This window comes from Citrus sinensis, chromosome 3 (assembly GCF_022201045.2).
Source record: "Citrus sinensis cultivar Valencia sweet orange chromosome 3, DVS_A1.0, whole genome shotgun sequence".
In the NCBI taxonomy this organism is placed as follows: domain Eukaryota; kingdom Viridiplantae; phylum Streptophyta; class Magnoliopsida; order Sapindales; family Rutaceae; genus Citrus; species Citrus sinensis.
In genome coordinates this window covers 8,980,137-8,998,590 of record NC_068558.1, presented here as the reverse complement: position 1 = coordinate 8,998,590, position 18,454 = coordinate 8,980,137, and the positions used below count along the sequence as shown (strand labels likewise).

The 18,454-nt window shown below is 30.2% G+C and overlaps 1 protein-coding gene across 1 annotated transcript; it reads right to left on the bottom strand.

Annotated features, from left to right (window-relative positions):
- Positions 1-431: 431 nt before the first annotated feature.
- Positions 432-1,247, bottom strand: LOC102624861 (probable calcium-binding protein CML15). Its single transcript, XM_006494206.3, has one exon. It carries the CDS (start codon positions 1,052-1,054, stop codon positions 572-574), a length of 483 nt encoding a protein of 160 aa, XP_006494269.1. The 5' UTR covers positions 1,055-1,247; the 3' UTR covers positions 432-571.
- Positions 1,248-18,454: the final 17,207 nt, after the last annotated feature.

Sequence of the window (18,454 nt, the reverse complement as noted above, 5' to 3'; positions counted from 1 at the left end):
AATTTCTTGAATGAATATAAGAAATTTTATTTTTCGAACTTTCGTTCACATGGCTGCCAAAGAAATTGAGTTACCATTGGGATACAATTTTTTTTTTTTATAAAAAAAATGCCTTCCAAAAACTCATAACTTCTATGTGTCCATTACTTTTCTGTTCTTTTTATTATTTTATTTTATTTTATTTTAGAATAGTTCTCCGTTTTTATTTTGAATGAGAATTACAGGCATTAAATTAATAAAGGCAAAAGAAACAATATATTACAAGAGCAGGAACAAAACCAAAATATACAGAAAACCAAACAAAATCATCCTTTATACAAACCAATAGTTAACAAAAACAGAATGCATCCAAAAAATTTATGATTGAATGTAAAGTCTCCTTCAGATCGAGTTCATTTTTGTTGTCAATGGCTCTTCTTCAAGCATCCACATACATTACAAAAAAAATAATAATAATAAAAAAAAACTAGTCTATATCAATGTCTAAAATTAAATCTAAAATTAGTCAGACAAAGATGATAAGAATGATAATGACAATATTGACAATATCATGATACCATCAAATGTTTGGTCACGATAAACCAAGGCCAAAAAAATCCAATGTTGATTTGGCCATAACAGCAGCAAATTCATTGAAACTAATGACACCATCACCATTCGTATCAGCCTCTTTGATCATTTCTGTCAATTCTTTGTACGTTAAAGGTTGTCCCATTTTGGCCATGGACCCGGCTAGCTCAGCCGCCGTGATGTAGCCGTTACCGTCGCGATCGAACGCTCGGAAAATCTCTAAGAGTTGTTCTTGATTTATCAAAATGGTCTCATCCATGTCGGGCAATATGGCATTGACGAGCTCATCAAACTCCACCGCGCCATTGCCATTAGCATCCATGTTGGCTAATAGAACATGAATTTGGTCACCTGAAGGCTTGAGCCCGAGGGATCTTAACAACGCCGCGAGCTCTAGAATCGTCAGGCTGCCATCGGAATCCATGTCGAATCTTGCAAAAATGTCTCTTAATTGATTGAGTTGATCAATATGTAAACCGCCCATGTTGAAAATGTTATATGACCATATATATAATGACGACGTAACACCTTGATGAATACCAAAATGTATTTAGCACTATAAAAATGGCAATGGCAGCCGCAATGGCAAATGTTGAAGAAGGTTTCAAAAGAAAGAAGATAAAAAGAATTTCGGTAGTTTTGAAGAAGGAGATGGATAGATTTAGGTTTGTTAAGGAATTGTGATGGGAAATTTTGCTTTGATGGCATATGGGATTTAACTTGTTAAAAATAGAAAAAACAACGCGTCGTCGGTGTAATTATTTTTGTCACATATTCGTGATGCGCTATAAGATTCTCCTATAGATTCATTGTGACTTAGTGGAATTTCTAGGAAACTTAGTCTCGTATCGTCATTGCCGGCATTTTCTATAGGGTGTTTTTGACTTGTACACAGTTTGTTAATCATGGCATGATTTTTTGGCAAGTGTATGTTTTTATTCATAAAAGATCTCATCATTTACTTGTATATTGTGTTATGTTTTTATTAATTATCTACCAGTTGCACGTATTTTTGCTCAGGCAAAAAAGTTGAGATCTCCAATCACTTGTTCATGAAAAAGAATCTAAGAATTTAGAAAAATATGTATTAAAAAATTAAATATTGAAGGAAGTAAATCACACATGTATTTCATATGCTGTAGTTACAATATAATTCTCTAAGAGTCACTTCACATATATTATATATACATATGACTTGTGAAACAAACTTTGTGATCTTTTTATCCAGTTTCTAAGCAGAGTAGCAAGTTAGTGAAGGGAAAGTTTAAGATAGAAGAGTGAAAAAAATAAGAAGTAAAGAACTTATTGCAAAGAATCCGGCACGATTAAAGAGATTATTATTACTATTATTATTTTTTATTAACATTTTTATTACATAAAACATATCTACAGCTAAGAGATGCAGTGCACTGATAGTGTTTAGTACTGTAATTGATAATTTAAAATTGTGTGGGGGTATGAGTGTTCACTCAAGTAATAAACCTCTCTGTCCCAATCCTCGTGTGAGATCACCAGAGTGTGATTGTCAAAACGGCCAGCTTATTAAGATTTAGCGGATTTAGTTGTGCGTTTTTCGTCTACAGTTTTCACTTAGTTTGAGTATTAAATAATAATAATAATAAATTTTTTTTCATTTTATCTATTTTTTTAAAATTAAATTTTAAACATTCATCAACTCGACGGTCTAAAACGTCAAAATAATGGACGTACGAGCTTCAATATGGGTTATTTTCAGTTATACTAGCTTGTTTTTGGCTCAATAAACTATGCTAGTTATCATTAGATATGGCCAACGGGGCAGATAACACATGGCACAATACAACACGAGCACGTTTCGATAGAGAACGCAGTACGACATTACACGCACGCGGGAGACCGAACTTAGAATTTTGAACATGCGGGTTTTAAAAGCACGGTACGATTAAAGATGGATTAAAACACGACACATGAAAAGACCCGCTATAAATATTTTTCACTTTTTAATGAAAATAAACTTAAATTTTATGATTTTATAAATAACTTGAAATTGAATCTTTTAATATATTTTATTAGTGCAAGTTTTTTTTAATTCATTTAATTCTTAGTTTTAAAAAAAACTCTAATTGATCTATGTTTATTATTTATTAAAGGAATAATTGATATCATTATTTTAATAAATAAAATTATGAATATCATGATTTTATAAATATGTATTAATGTTATTATGGATAATGATTTATGACTCTATGTAAGTGCAAGTTAACAATTAAGTTAACCCTTAAATAAAAATTTATTATTCTTCTTGTTGTTTTTAAGTGTTAAAAAAGAATTCTAATACCGTACGGTTAGTAATTAGTGTTAAATTTTTTTACTATTATTAGTTTATTATTATTTAATATAGATTTGAGTTTTAAATTTTTAATTCTATTGAAATTGACGAAAGGCAAATGGACAAAAAAAAATTACATAAGCTTGAAAAAAGTACGCCAACAATTTGACATGCCCTCTTAAAAAAATGAAAAAAAAGCTTATTATGCCTTTTTTCTTAGGCATAGTACGGCATGTGTGTTGGACCGACTCTAAACCAAAAAAAAATTAAATACGACACGGAACATATAATTAGCACTAGGGGTGGGCATAAACCCCCAACCCATAGGTTACCCAAACCCAAACCAAATTAAATGGTTTGGGTTGGGTAAATCATGAAAATGAGTTAAATGTGAGTTTTATATAGAAAAACATTTCATTATGGGTTGGGTATGGTTTACCCATGGGTCATGGACAAAATCCCAACACTCAAAATTTTCAAATGAAATAAATGAAAACAAAATAAATGAACACAAATAAGTGAAAGGCCACCATTAAATTTTTTACGGCGTGATCAATTGTCAACAGTTAGAAAATGAAAATAACAGTAAAAATAAATTTAAATTAAATAAATATTGTTGTAAATAACATAAATTTTTTTCTTATTTACAAAAATAATTCCTCCCACATGGAAGGATCATCATAAAAAGAGCAAGAGCAGGAGACTCTACTTGTGATCAATAATAACTCGGCTTGGACTGGGTCCGATATGCTAGATGGCGGCTAATTTTTGATCAATAATTGAATGTAATGCCCATATTAGGCCCTGTACAAAACTTTGCTTACCATATAATGAAATTAGAACATAAAACATACACACTATATAATATCAGAATGTAAATAAAATTAAGGGAGATTGTCACTTTCTCCCCTACAGTAATTAATATATACCATTTACCCTCTTTCTGTTTTTAAATGGCCAAAAATCCCCCTTACAACATAAGTTTACAATATTACCCTTATTTTTAACTACTCTTTTATTTACATTTATTATAAATTAAATAAATTACATGAATAGAAACTAAATAAAAAAATTAAGTATTAAAACAAGAAATATATGTTTTGATATGAGCAAAAAAATTAATAATAAATTTTTTTCTTGTAATTGTTTATTTTGTGAACATTTTCTTATAATAAATATTTTGTAATATTTTTAAATTAAATGTAAAAAGTATAGGTAAAATATTTTATTATTTATCTTATAATAAATTTTTATTTGTCATTCAAGTTTTCTTATAATAATTTTTTTTATCATTTTACTAATAATTTTCTTATATATTTATTATAAGAAAATTTTCACAAAATAAATAAGTATAAAAAATTTTATTATTAATTTTTTTGTTCATATCAAAACATATATTTCTTATTTTTAATGATTTATTTAGTTTCTATTCATGTGATTTATTTAATTTATAATAAATATAAATAAAAGAGTAGTTGAAAATAAGGGTAATATTGTAAACTTATACTATTAGGGAGGTTTTTGGCCATTATAAAAACAGAATGGACAAAAATGATATATGTTGATTACTATAGGGGGAAAAGTGGCACTCTCCCTAAAATTAAGCATATAAGTCGATAACATAACGCAAAACTACCAAAACGATAAATAAATAAAAATTTGCATAATTAAATAAATAACAAGTGGCAAAATTTATTATTAGATTGTTAATGTCATGTTTGTGAAAGTTTATTATTAAAGTGTATGTTCTTATTTATTGAGAAATAATAGTTTTTGTGATTAAACTTTATTTTGATTTTCTAGTATTCTTTAATTTAAGGATTAAGTTATTGTAAAATTTATAATTTTTATCCACTATATTTTTTATATTTTAATATCAATTTAATAATTAATAACAATTAATAATTATTATAATTTTGATAAAATTAAATTTTATTAAAATAAAAATTATTTTGATAATAAAATTCAAACCAAACCCAAATGGTTTGGTTTGGTTTGGGTTAAAAATATTTGGATTGGTTTGGGTTTTATCCTAATTTTTATGGTTTGATTTGAGTTGACTTAAAATCTAACCCAAACCACCCCATGCCCACCCCTAATTTAGCACAGCACAACACGCCATGAACCTTCATTTGATGGCCGTTAGCCACCTCTAGCTATCATTCATTTTTATCATCAAAAGTGGCATAAAAAACTATTTTTAATCATTTAAAAAAAAACTACAGCATGGGGCTTGGTCTTAGCAAATGCAAAATTTGGTACATCGCTGGGATGCAAATCTGAATAATTTCAGTCCGATTAACATAATTTTTAATGTCAAATTAACAATTAAAAAATAAATTTAAACATAATATTATTTCTGTGCATATAATGCATCATGTAGAGTACTCAAAATTTTTTTTTTTTTAACTATCGTCATTCATGCATAATAATAGGGATATCACGAAAATCCGTCAAAATTAATTCTATTGTTGTGTAGTTCATATATGATTCCAACCAGATGTAAGTTGGATCTAGCAACTATTTGAAAAAAAAAAATTCTTATTATTCCTCCAGTGGTTACAGAAAAATTGAACCATTTTCGAAGAGTGCGTGGTGGCCAGCCAGCAGTTAATTTGTGGTTCTCATTTAAGTTGTCAGTATTGATGTTGCGTTTACTAAACTGGAATCAGAATGAGCTGAAATCGGAATTGGTAGGAATGGCAAGTCAGCAGTTAATTATTATTGTTAATAATGCATTAATATATTAATTAATAATAATATACGAATTAATTATAATATTTATATTAATGATTATTATGATAGTATTTAATTAAAAATAATAATATATTAATTATTTGATTATTTATTCAAAAACTATAATTATTAGGCAAATGCTAAGTTACAATAATTGTAACATACATTCTTCATGTGAACCACACAAATTGTGGGTCCTACAATTTTGTGTGGTTCACATGAGGGATGTATGTTACAATTATTATAACTTAGAGGCTCCCTAATTATTAATTTATTGTTGTTAATAATGTATTACTATATTAATTAATAGTTGGCAGGAAAAGAACTTGGCTATAGAAGAATTGAAACAGATCTGGAACAATGCAGTTGCTGTAGCAATTCTGGGACTACGATAGAGAAAATTTTGCACGAGATACTTAGAATATTGTGATTTGCAGTTTCCTTTGTAAGATATGCACCATATGCTTCCGTTTACCCTAATTTTCAACTATAAAAAGAGCACACATTCCTAAATGCATCATATTCCACAAAATTAAGTGGTAGCTCATGCTTTACAACCAAGGTTGCTATCTTTTGTCGAGCAACAATTGGGTCAAATTCTCTCGTCTCAACACAACTTGTTCCATCATCTTTCCTCGTCACGCTAAGAGTTTTTTGTAAGCTATCATAAACTGAGGGAACACCCTTTGCCTTTCATCTTTTCAAATGTCTATCCAAATGTAAGGTTCCATTACTACCATATGCTACCAACTTAGCTCGACAATGATTACATTTCGCCTTCAATTCACCATCAATGGTTACCTTGTTGAAGTGTCCCCAAACATAATAAGGTTCTCGCACACCTCGCTTTTTTTTATTACTACTTTGTTGTACCCACATCATCACAGGATGCCTCTTAAACTCCTTCAACTTCTTGGACCCCTTCGAGAGGAATGGCATCATTTCTATTCTCTTCGTCAACATGAAAATCCTCACGTGAATTTGATTTCCGTGCATCTGAATTTGACATTATGACCTAAATTAAATGTGTAACAAGTTTAAATTAATTTATAGACTTAAAATATGATTGAACTTATAAATTTTAAGTTAATTTATAAACTCAAAATATGATTAAACTTAATTTACAATTACAAAATAATAATTAATATTTACAACCTTATATAAGGCTATGTTTAGCTAAAATATAATATTTATAGTAACTACATAATCATCATGAATATAATTAACTAAAATTATAAATAAATTTATAAGCTTAAATAAAAAAATTAATTAATATTTATGAAATTATGAACTTAAGATATAATTAAACTTAATTTATAAATTACAATTATAACATAATAATTAAATAAACCCTATATATAGCCTTATATTTAGCCACAATATAATATTTACAGTAACTACATAATTAATTAATTAACATGAATATATTTAGCTAAAATTATAAATTCAATTATAAGCTTATATGAAAAAACTTAATTAATATTTATGAAATTAAAATTACCAAAGCTAAAAGAGCTAATGCCAGCGGCAGAACGTGTGCGTAGCAGTTGAACGTGTGCGTTGGCTGGCGGGTGGACGCAGCAGGACGACGACAAAGGGCGGCTGCCGTCTGGTTCACGTCGCGGTGTCGCACAGTTGATTGGTACTATAGATGGAGCAGGCTATAGGCTGCAGGCAGCAGGCGAGAGCGAGACAAATGGCTGGCGTGCGGCGGACGGTCACGATGTTGGCTGATGGGACGGTGGCCTAGTGGCTGACTTAGGGTTTTGTCACTGTAAGTGTATGTGGTGTAAGTGATTTACTGAAGTCTAAAAAGTGAAGCGTGCATGTGTGATCTGTGTTGTGTACGTGTGTGATGTGGTGATGTGTGTGTGTGTAAAACTTGTGTTTTTTTTTTTAAATATTTGTTCAGACCTAAAAATTTTGGCCCAAACCCAACCCGAGATCCTAAAATTTGGGTCAAAACCCTAAAAATTAGGGTCGGGTCAGTTGGCCCAAAAATATGGTCGGGTCAAATTGCTAAGCCTACACACCTCCGCCCACATGAATCAATCTCCCATTCCCATATAATGGTGGGCCCTATGATTCTGATTCCGATTCTTGCTCTATTTTTACAAAGTAAACACTGTCAATCATTTCTATTCCCCAATCCGAGAAGTAAACGGAACATGAGTATAGTGCGTTTGATAACTTAATTTGGCAACATAATTATAATTGTATGAAGCAATTAGTGGTCTATTATTCCACTTCAACAATTGCTTTAATTACTTGATCAATCAGAATAACCAAGAAATTACAAAAATCCACATTTCATTTCCTCTAATGATCAAATGTGAGGATTTAAACTTCAATCCCATTGAATCATCATGCATAATTATCCACTTTAACAAATTACACTATAAATTGAAACTTTCAATTAACAACTTCGCAGCCTTCAAACCTGAGGAGGATCTTGAACCTGAGTTCCATCTTTAGCCTTATTATTATCATCATTATTTCTATCATCAACACAAGCCATAACCTTTGCTCCGGCCTCAACTTCTCCGTCCATGCAGGGCCGGCACCGCCGCTTAAGCCACCCCAAGCAGCCTCTATACTTAATACTATCCAGCGGAGACTCCACAATAATGCGACCCCGACGGCGGCTACAGATTCTGCCCAACACACACGAAATAATTGCAAGAACTAGTAGAATAGACATAACCGCAAAGAACGGGCCAACAGACCCTGAAGAAGCACTTCTAGATACTGCTTCTGAATTACTAGCTTCTACTTCTCCTTGCTGTTGTTGTTGAGGCAACAATGCAGCTGCTGCAGAAGCCATGATGATCGATATCTTTGGGTAGAAGCAAAAGCAGATAATGAGCTTGTATATATTGAAGTAGAAGCAGACATAAGAGTTTATAACAAGTGCTTTTAGCCGACCATTTAAGTGTATGAGTGGAGGACAACATGGAAAGTGATTAAAGTGTTGAATTCTTTTCCATTTATTTTATACAAAGATGGTTTTTGCATGCTTAAATTTGCATGGATTGAGAACTTTCTGATCCGTAAAGTAGCCTGATCATATCCTAGGATTAAAGTGATTCGCCCATGTGCTTTGGTCTCATGTCGCTTTCTTTTTTCCCCTAAGATTATTGATATTTGATTTTCTTTTCAATTACTTCAATAACTATACTTCTTAGGTGTTAAGGAAGCACATAATGTACAAAAGGGAGCTGCATACTCAGTACGTGTGTGTCAATGACAAGTCAGCAGTTAGTTAAGAGAATAAGCCAGCTCAGCAAGTTTGTTAAGCATGCATTACGTTCTGTTTCCTTTAATTGTTAAGCAAGTTGTAATTCTGTTTTAGATACTTTTAGTTTTAGTATGAATACCATTGAGACTGTATATGTATAATAGTGTGAAAATTGAATAAGAATCCAGATGTTTCTAGAGCATTGTTTTTTTCTTAGCTCCCAAACAGAATTTACAGTTACATTTCAGCTTTCAAACATTAGGTATTAATCCTTAATAACTAATGGTACATTTGGTGCGACACATTATAGGAACTGTATTGAAACGTAATGTATTGAATTGTATTGGAATGTATTATATTTAATATAGTACCATATTTAATATAGTTTAGATTGTATTGTATATGTAATATTTAATATTATTATTCATATTAAAATAATATTATCTTGATGGGTTCCTCTATGATGCTGTAATTTTTTTACAGCATCAATAATATTTTTAATTGTGCACCATTGGATTTAATCAATGGTACACAATATTTGTAGGCAAAAATAAAAAAAAATAATGGTAAACGGTTAACAAACGTGTAAGGTGGAGAAATTTGTAAAATAACTATGACCACCCTTACAGTTTGAAATAATTTCACTTAAATAACACATTTTATTTAAAATTATTTTTCAATCCCCCTTTAAATTTGAAATGTGATAATCTTTTTTAAATAAATCTTCCAAAATCTATTACCATTAAGTATAAAATATAATGGTAGGTTATTTAACACCAATCAAATAAATAAGTTGCAATTGCAAAATTTATATATGATATAACACTAATAAATAACACAACTAAATACATATACTTAAGTAAATGTCATACTTACATTAATAAACTCATTGTTGAGATTGCTTGTAACATAAAAATTACTTGATCACACATGTTTTAATAAAATTTAATATCGTATATTAAAATACTCATTATTTTATATAATATTAAGGGTCATTGTATAATTGATCATGAAGTATGTATTATTTTTAATACCCATTTAACATACTTATTTTCTTAACTTTATATTTATCTTACAGTTAATATCCTTACATGGTAGGGGTTTTAAGTTTTATAAGCTTATATATTTTCATTTTATTTTCAAATATCACTTTGTTAATTTCATAAAAGTTAAATCAAATATATATTCCTAATGAGCTTTAGTTTATGAATCGTGAAAGATTATTTTATTGATATCCTTTGATTGTAATTATAAAATTTTATGTTATGAAGAGTCATTACTTTTGTTATGATAATTAATAGGGACAATAAATAAAATATTACATCAAATAATATTTAATGGAAAAAATGAGGAAAAAAATCATTGTATGTTTTTATATTTCCATTATAAAGATATGGTTTGTGATATTTTATCTTAAAATTTTGGCACAATATTTAAGCCACTAATATCTCATATTCTAATGGTTGATATTGAAAGTCAAAGCACTATTTCATAATGTTATATCCTCCACCATTGAATAGCATGAAATAAATAGTTTAATTTTTTGATAAAAATTTAAATCAAAATATTTCTCACTCTATAGTTATATAGACATATATATTTTTCAATAATAATTGGTGAATAAAATATTTCTCATTTGTTGTAACTCATATAGTATTATTAATAAAACACATATAAAATAGTTTATTGCAATACTTTCTATTATTATTATTGTTTAGGTATTAATGGTTTGTAATTAAATTCATACAATACAAATTATTATAAGACTTTGTGTTAAATAGTCTACTTGATATTATATTTTATACTTAATGGTAATTGATTTTGGAAGATTTATTTAAAAGAAATTATCATATTACAAATTTAAAGGAGGGCTGAAAAGTAATTTTAAATAAAATATACTATTTAAGTGAAATTATTTCAAACTCTAAGGGTGGTCACAATTATTTTACAAAAATTATCTACCCACTTGAACGGTTACCATTATTTTTAAATTATTTTTTTAGTACAAATATTATATGCTATTGATTAGATCTAATGGTTCACAATTAATACATTATTGATGCTGTAAAAAAATTTACAACCCTCTTTTTAATCATAATTAGTATTTTTTGAATCCTCGTCTCGGGTCTAAACAATTATACCAATATCACTGACAACAAGGCTTCCGTTCGCTGTAACTGTTTAGTCAAATTCTTGAAATCTAATATTTTCACTGTAAATCTACGGAAAATGAAAGTTCTGTTGTAAAGAAACGTTGGTATCATTATGTAGAGCTCAAGATAAAAATTTCAAATATAAAAAAAAAAAATGACTTCAAATATGACCAAAAAATGGCAGTGGCAATAGCGGTTGTCAGCATTCGGTCATGTTAATGGTGATCAGCAGTAATAACGTTACTAGAAGTAATTAAATACTAATATATTAATTAAAATACATTTAAGTAATTAAATTCAGATAAAATATAAACTGAAAAAAAAAATACAAATCTGCTCAAACTCAGGAGATAGAGTAGGTCTGAGTTAAGGGTTAAGATCTTCTCCTCATACGAATTCTTTTGATCTTTTCAAGATCTTGAACTACATGTCTTTTAGTACTAACGTATGATTAGAATTTAAGTTCTATCATTTTTTTTAATTTATTAACCACCAATCACGTGAATAAAATTTACTTAGGAGAAGATCAATATATTAATCCCTGAGTTAATTGTGTTATGCTAGTCAATTGATCAGCATAATACAGTCACCTACTGGTGCCAAAAACTGGTCTGTATACTATAAACTAGTGCAGACCAGTATAGTACTTGAGTGTCAAATGTGCCCTAAGGTATTATAATTTTAATTTAATTTGCTTCGATGATTCTAGAGTTGGTTTATGATGTCTCCCAATGTGCTGCACTTCACTAACATCCAAAAGCTCTCAAAATTAAACTCAATTGTCAATTTTAAAAAGAAATTGAAAGACAAAAGGTGTCCTAATTTTTTTTTATCTCCTTATCTAAGCTTTTAATAAGCAGAATTCATGTGAAAAATTGGTATAAAAATACAGTAATAGTTAAATCTTAACTAGTCATTATCAATAATAATTAATCCCGTGCAATAGAAATCCTTAAAAAATCAGAAAAGCCCGATTATAAAAAGATCCTGATTGTATTTCAGTTCCTTAATTCTACTACACAGCTCACAAAATATAAATAAGCCAAAGTCCCCGTCACGAAACGCAAAAAATTAAAAAGAAGTAAAAATACAGGCCAAACAAATACGAACTGTTTTCTATACCATCATGAACTAAAAGGTCGGACAGCCCTCCACTGATATTCCAGGGGCTGTAGGGCACTGTGCCAAGGGACAATGATCTCCAATATCTAGACCCCACCAGTCAACTCCATATATACCATTCAACCCAAGTGTTAAACTTGTTAAAAGAGACAGAAAAGCTACCCGCATGTCAAGCCCATATGCTAATACATAATTATAGCTAGCCCACCAATCTTTGTAATTCCTATATACAACCAAATTGTAGAGAATTCTCACTATCGTCCAAGACCAAAAATTGGCGACACCATATACGGGCAATGACGATGTACCTCCAAACAAATTAGAAATATTGATGTTTTTGATCCATTCTTTCTCTGGCAAAAACTTTGACGCGCCCCAAATTATTAATGGACTGATCAAACCGATCAAAAAGAAGTAAAACTGCTTTGAGTATTGGCCATTGGGAAAATATATGCGCTGTGGACCAATTGCTCCCCAAACTATTGAAGCCGCATAGGTATAATTCATGCCAGGACATGTCCATGGACTGCCTTTCGGTAACCTTTCTGGGACACAAATGTTCTCAACAGATGACAGTAACCACCAGGATGTTGCATAGCCAACAAGGGATGAGATGATTGTTCCAGTTATCTGTGCTATAAACATTGATTTTGGGGCAATCTTCATATAGTGAGCCATTTTTAACTCGCTGATGAACTCTAAAGCATAACTCTGGATATTCAAACCGTACAATTTGAACACCATGTTGGCTATTGGTCTGCCAGGGTAGATATACCCTATCAACAATTCTGAAATAACATTTAACGATAAAGTCTACATAAAATTTGGATGTAATTAGTTAAATAATTAGAAATTTAAATTAGAAGAAATTATCTGTCATGCATCCACCTAAATTTTAAGTTGTGTTAAAAAAGATTTTTAAAATTCACAAATTATCATTGTTCCACCTAAAGTTTATCAAATGTATCACCGAACCACTTTTTGATTTGGTGTTTACTGATATCATAAGTGAGAAATGGTCATTTTCTTTCCAAACTTTTTTCTTGTTAGAAAAATCATTACTTGACCACCATACTTTTTGTGAAAGTTCAAGTAATTCAAAAATAAGGTTTCCTTCATATAATTACACCTTCAAGGACATAGTAGTCTTTTACAAAGAGTCCTTAAGAAATTGTCACAGAGTTAACACAAAAATACTTGAGTGATATACCTTCCAAAACTTAGGTGAATTGGTGATAATTTGAAAACTTGTGTGTATTTTCAAACCTTACTTAAAACTTACCTAGATAGTGGATAATTTCCCTTAAACTAACTATATGGAGTTGATTATAGGTGTAGTTGATAATTTCCCCTTAAGCTAACTATATGGAGCTGATTATAGGTGTAGTTGGATTTGATTGCTTACTTGGCCCGTTGTAGCTTGAAGCACTCCAACTGGTAGAATAAAAATCAGCGCCAAGAGACATGCTAACAGGATCCCCCAGTAAGGAAGTTGCAACTGCTTTCCGAACCCTTCACACGACAAAATTGCCAAACCGATTGCTGAGATTAATATTGTCAAGAACCACCACTGAGGAACCCGTTTATACTTCATTAGCCTATTATGAACATCTTCAGTGCTCTTTCTGCTGCTATCATATTCATGCTTAAATTGTTGCCATACCTCCCTACAAAGGAAAAATCATTGTTACAAATGCTCTTAAAGCAAAAATCCAAGTTGAGAAAATTATCAAAAACCTTCATTGTTTCAACGATATGTGATTTCTGGTCCTCTCATGAAGTTTAAAAGCCAATTGTCATTAAAAAAAAAATTGTTAAATTTTAACCTTTTTGTGGTGTCTTTCAGCCTATAATTTATATTGATCAATGGTGATTTTTCCACGTTAGACTAAAATAGTAAAAGACACAATGAGAAAAGTTAAAATTATGGAAACATTTCTCTATACAAATTTTATAAAAATTATAAGAGTGAATGCATTAGTACCTTCCATGAAAAAGTAAAAAAAGACTGAGCGAGGCTGAAAGGCAGGCAAAATCGAATCCAACTGAAAACAAAAACAAAACGCTCATATATAACTTTGAGTACTCTTCGTATGCTTTTTGGTTGAAAGTAAGGTCATTGTCGTTGATAACTTTCGAGACATTGTAAACCTGACCACTCTGGTTAAACAGTTGAGTCGAAGAAAAGGGAAATAGCCTGGCATTATTTGAATTAGTCCAATAGGCAATTGGGTTAATGACGTAGAGCAACAGCAAGGTTCCAATTGACAAACTGACGACTGTAGACAAGGGAAAAACTAAGGCTCCGGATATCGCACTCAAGTCCAAGGAAAATGAACCAACACCAAGACCATGACGACCAGAACCAATTTGCTGAGCAATTACCGAATTTTTCCAGAACCAGCAAATAACAGAAAGAGCACCCAAAGATGGAAAGAGGTAGCCTGGTAAGCTGGCATAGGCAAAACTTGCTACTGTTGCCATAACAAAGATCTGAAGTTTTGTTATCCCTCGTTTAGGCCTCTCTTCAACTTCGTGCAATGACCTGACATTCAAACAAAATTATTACTATCATAGAAACATTTTGGCTGGCCGTAAATGTGCTTTTCACTCCACTATTACTCAAGTTGAGTTATAATAGGAGTAAGAGTTGATCCAATTAATGCTAAGTTGAACTGTGTTGATTACGTATATTTAAGATTTAATTACATGATATTTCGTACCCAATAACTATTAATCACAATATTAATCATTAAAATTAAAACAAAGTTTCATACTAAATTCAAATTGTGGTATTTAAATATTGGGTGAGTTTTCTAATTCCCATCCAAATTTTTAATAATAATAAAAGATGTTTAATGAACTTTTTTTTTGTTGAGTAGTGTTACAGATCTCAAAATTTTTATTCCAAAAAATTATTGCAAATGATATAATATTCATTAATCAGTTGATAAGATAATCCAATTAATTCACTTGCAGTTTGTAAAAAATTATTTATCACTTAATGAATGATGCATCATTTCAGACGAAATTTGAGATAAAAAATTTGGAATGTCTATCATTATTCTTTTTTGTTATATTTACTCAAAGAAAGAGAAAGAGACAGGAAAAACCTGAAAAATGAAATGTCAAATAAAGTGAAAGGATACCACATGTAAGGATTGTATACCAAAAACTTCATAAAAATTCCAGCAAACCCATAACCAAGTATCTGTAGATATTATCAACGCATCAAAGAGGTGAGGAATTATCCATCAAAAAAGAAAAAAACAAAGAAAGAAATTAGGCGTGCAAATTCATTAATTACCTGGCTTGTCATAATCATCAATAATCCAATCCAAAAATTCAAATACTTATGGTAGAAGATCCTCCTGATTCCCATAACTGTAGTACCGAAAGGTACTTCTAACCCCGTTGTAGCCAAAATACTAACCACCACATGTTCTTTAATGTTAAATGGCCCTGGGTTCATCGAGAAGGTCCATTTTGTCCCTGGAACTTTCACAGGTTTGGACGGAAGTGTTGCCGCCATGAATTTTCCGAGAACAAATAGTAGCATTTTGAAACAACTAGACGAGACAGCAATTGGGTTTTGACGATAATCAAAGAATTGTTGCACAAAAGCTAGAGCCCCACATGTAATAGGTCCTAAAACCCATGTTCGAAATGTGAAGGTGGGTAATGTTGGGTCATCTGTAATTGGAATTGTAAGCCTCACTTGCTCTATTGGAGAGTCATTGATCTCGTCCTCTGTCAAGAACATCAATAACAACACATCAGAATTTGTTCTTGAAAATTTATAGTGACATGATGATAGATGAAGCCGGAGTGGCCGTAAACGCATTTTGCACTAGTGATAACTTGAGTTTATGTAATAATATATAGAGGCCAAGATAGTTGTTATTACGATAGAATATATCTTTTCCTTAGAGCACAGCTTGACCGACAATGAATGCAGTTTATACTTGTAGTCATCTAAGTTCGAGTAATAACAAAAAATTAAAATTATTTTTTTAAGTGGGAGAGATTTCTCATTACCATCTAAACCATTTAAAAGGGTGATCAAACATACCTTCACCGCTTTGAATTTTCTTGTTTTCCATGAATGAACAAAGAACGAGCTCTGGTTCTCTCAATGCAGGGAAGATAAATTGGTTCTTAATTTTGCTTTTTCCCTTTACATTTCGAAACGAAGTAGAATCATTTAAAGAAAGTACCAAAATGTTACTGTAGTAAGTAGAATTATTAAAGATATTTACGGTATAAATTTTTATTGTGGGTGGAAGCCAAACCGCAATAATCTAAGGACCGTAAAATATGTTACATGTAACTGATCAGAGCGCACATGGAAAGGCAGTAATTGTAATATCTGCCAATCCAGCTACAGTTGTTAATTACAACATAAAATGGAATAACAGCAAGAATTTTCGATGGAGAATTAAAACACAAAAAGGAAAGTTCGTAAAATCTCCAACTAAAACTGACCATTGTAATACATCATGGAATAACAGAAAGGATTTTCAATGGATAATTCAAACACAAAAAGGAAACTTATTTTAAATTCTCTAACTAAAGCTGACCATTATTTTCCATCTTAAATAATTTGGGCAATTGGCCACCATGATCATCTCTTTATTATAGTTTAACCTTACTTTTTAAGATTCAGTGGCAGTAGGGAAGGTTGGGTCCTGAGGAATTTTTCTCCGTTCAAAGAGGGTACGAGAATAATTTTATACTAATTGCTTATAGGGAGAAGAGACAATGCCAGTTTAATCTCTTATTTGACAATCTAATCTCTTATATTGTGAAGAGACGATGATAATTTAATCTCTTATATGGAGAAGAGACGAAGACGGTTTGATATTTAATCTCTTATTTGGGGAGGGAACTAGAATTTGATGAAATCGCCACCCCTTCCCGTATCCCCGTTTCTATTTTTTCCTTTTCTTAAATTTATTTCTACTAGGATATTTAGTAAACATATTTAAAATCTAAATTGTAACGGCATAGAAGCAAATAAAAGAATATCTTAATATTCATAAAAATAATACAAATGACAACTAATGTAAACACCTGACTATGAACAAAGGTAATTTTGTTGATTACTTATAACATATGACTTTTATGGATGTGTTTAGCTTTGAAGTTCTACATTTACCTAATTTCATAGATTATCTAGTAATTTTAATGACATTGAATTTATTTGATGAAAATGATATTAATTATTTTAGTTTATTTTGATGTTTTAGGGCTGAAACAAGGTCCGATTAGGGCTTTAGTAGATGCAAATTAGGCACATGTTTTAATGAAGAGTTGACCTATTGTTAGCACTTAGCATCCCTAAAGTTACTTATCACAACACCTACAATAGGGTAAAAGCTTGTTTAGTCCCTATATTATGAGGTTAGTGTCTATTTAGTCCCTGTATTTTTAAAAACACCTCAAAACGTCCCTGCTACTAAATATTGACACTTATGCCATTATTTTTTATTATTTTTAACTTATTTTTACAATATTACATTTTTACAATAATATTTCTTTTTTGGATATTAATAAAAAAATTAAATTATCAAATTAAACTCAAAAATAAAATAAAAACAAAAAAGATATATATTAATTTTTGTAGAAGCTCACGTATGTCTAAAAAATTAATATCGTAAAAAATTACATTTATCAATTTTTTTAGAAAAATTAATATTTTAACTCAAGAGTGTGTTCCACAAAAATTAATATATATTTTATTTTATTTTATTTTTTGGTGTTAAACTGGTAATTTATTTTTTTCTTTTTAATAATGTCTAAAAAAATTATTATAATAGGGTTATTTTTTTCTTTTTAATAATGTCTAAAAAATTATTATAATAGGGCAATATTATAAAAATAAGTTAAAAGGAACAAAAGATAATGGCGAAAGTGTCAATAATTTAATGGTAGGGATGATTTGAGGTATTTTTAAAAATATAAGGACTAAACGGACACTAACTTCAAAATATAGGGACTAAACGGGCTTTTACCCCCTACAATATTTTCACGGTTTTGCCCATAGATTATCTAGAAGAACATTCATATTTGATAAAACTAACTCTTATATATTTTTCCCCCTAAAAACAGTCTTTGCCCTAGTATTTGTCTGCAAAGTACCAATCAAACCTATTTAGCCATCTAAGTTAACAAGATTTTGATAGGTTTCCAAATCCTATATACGCTATGACTATGAACTTACAATTCTTGGTAGGATTTCATTGAAAAGTTAGGGATATGACTTTGCAATTACCCAAAATTTCTACAGCCATCTAGAATTGGAAATGTTTTATATTAGAACCATCC

Bases quoted from the DNA above. Each gene is read 5' to 3' on its own strand.
- LOC102624861 (XM_006494206.3), bottom strand. From the start codon at position 1,054: ATGGGCGGTTTACATATTGATCAACTCAATCAATTAAGAGACATTTTT.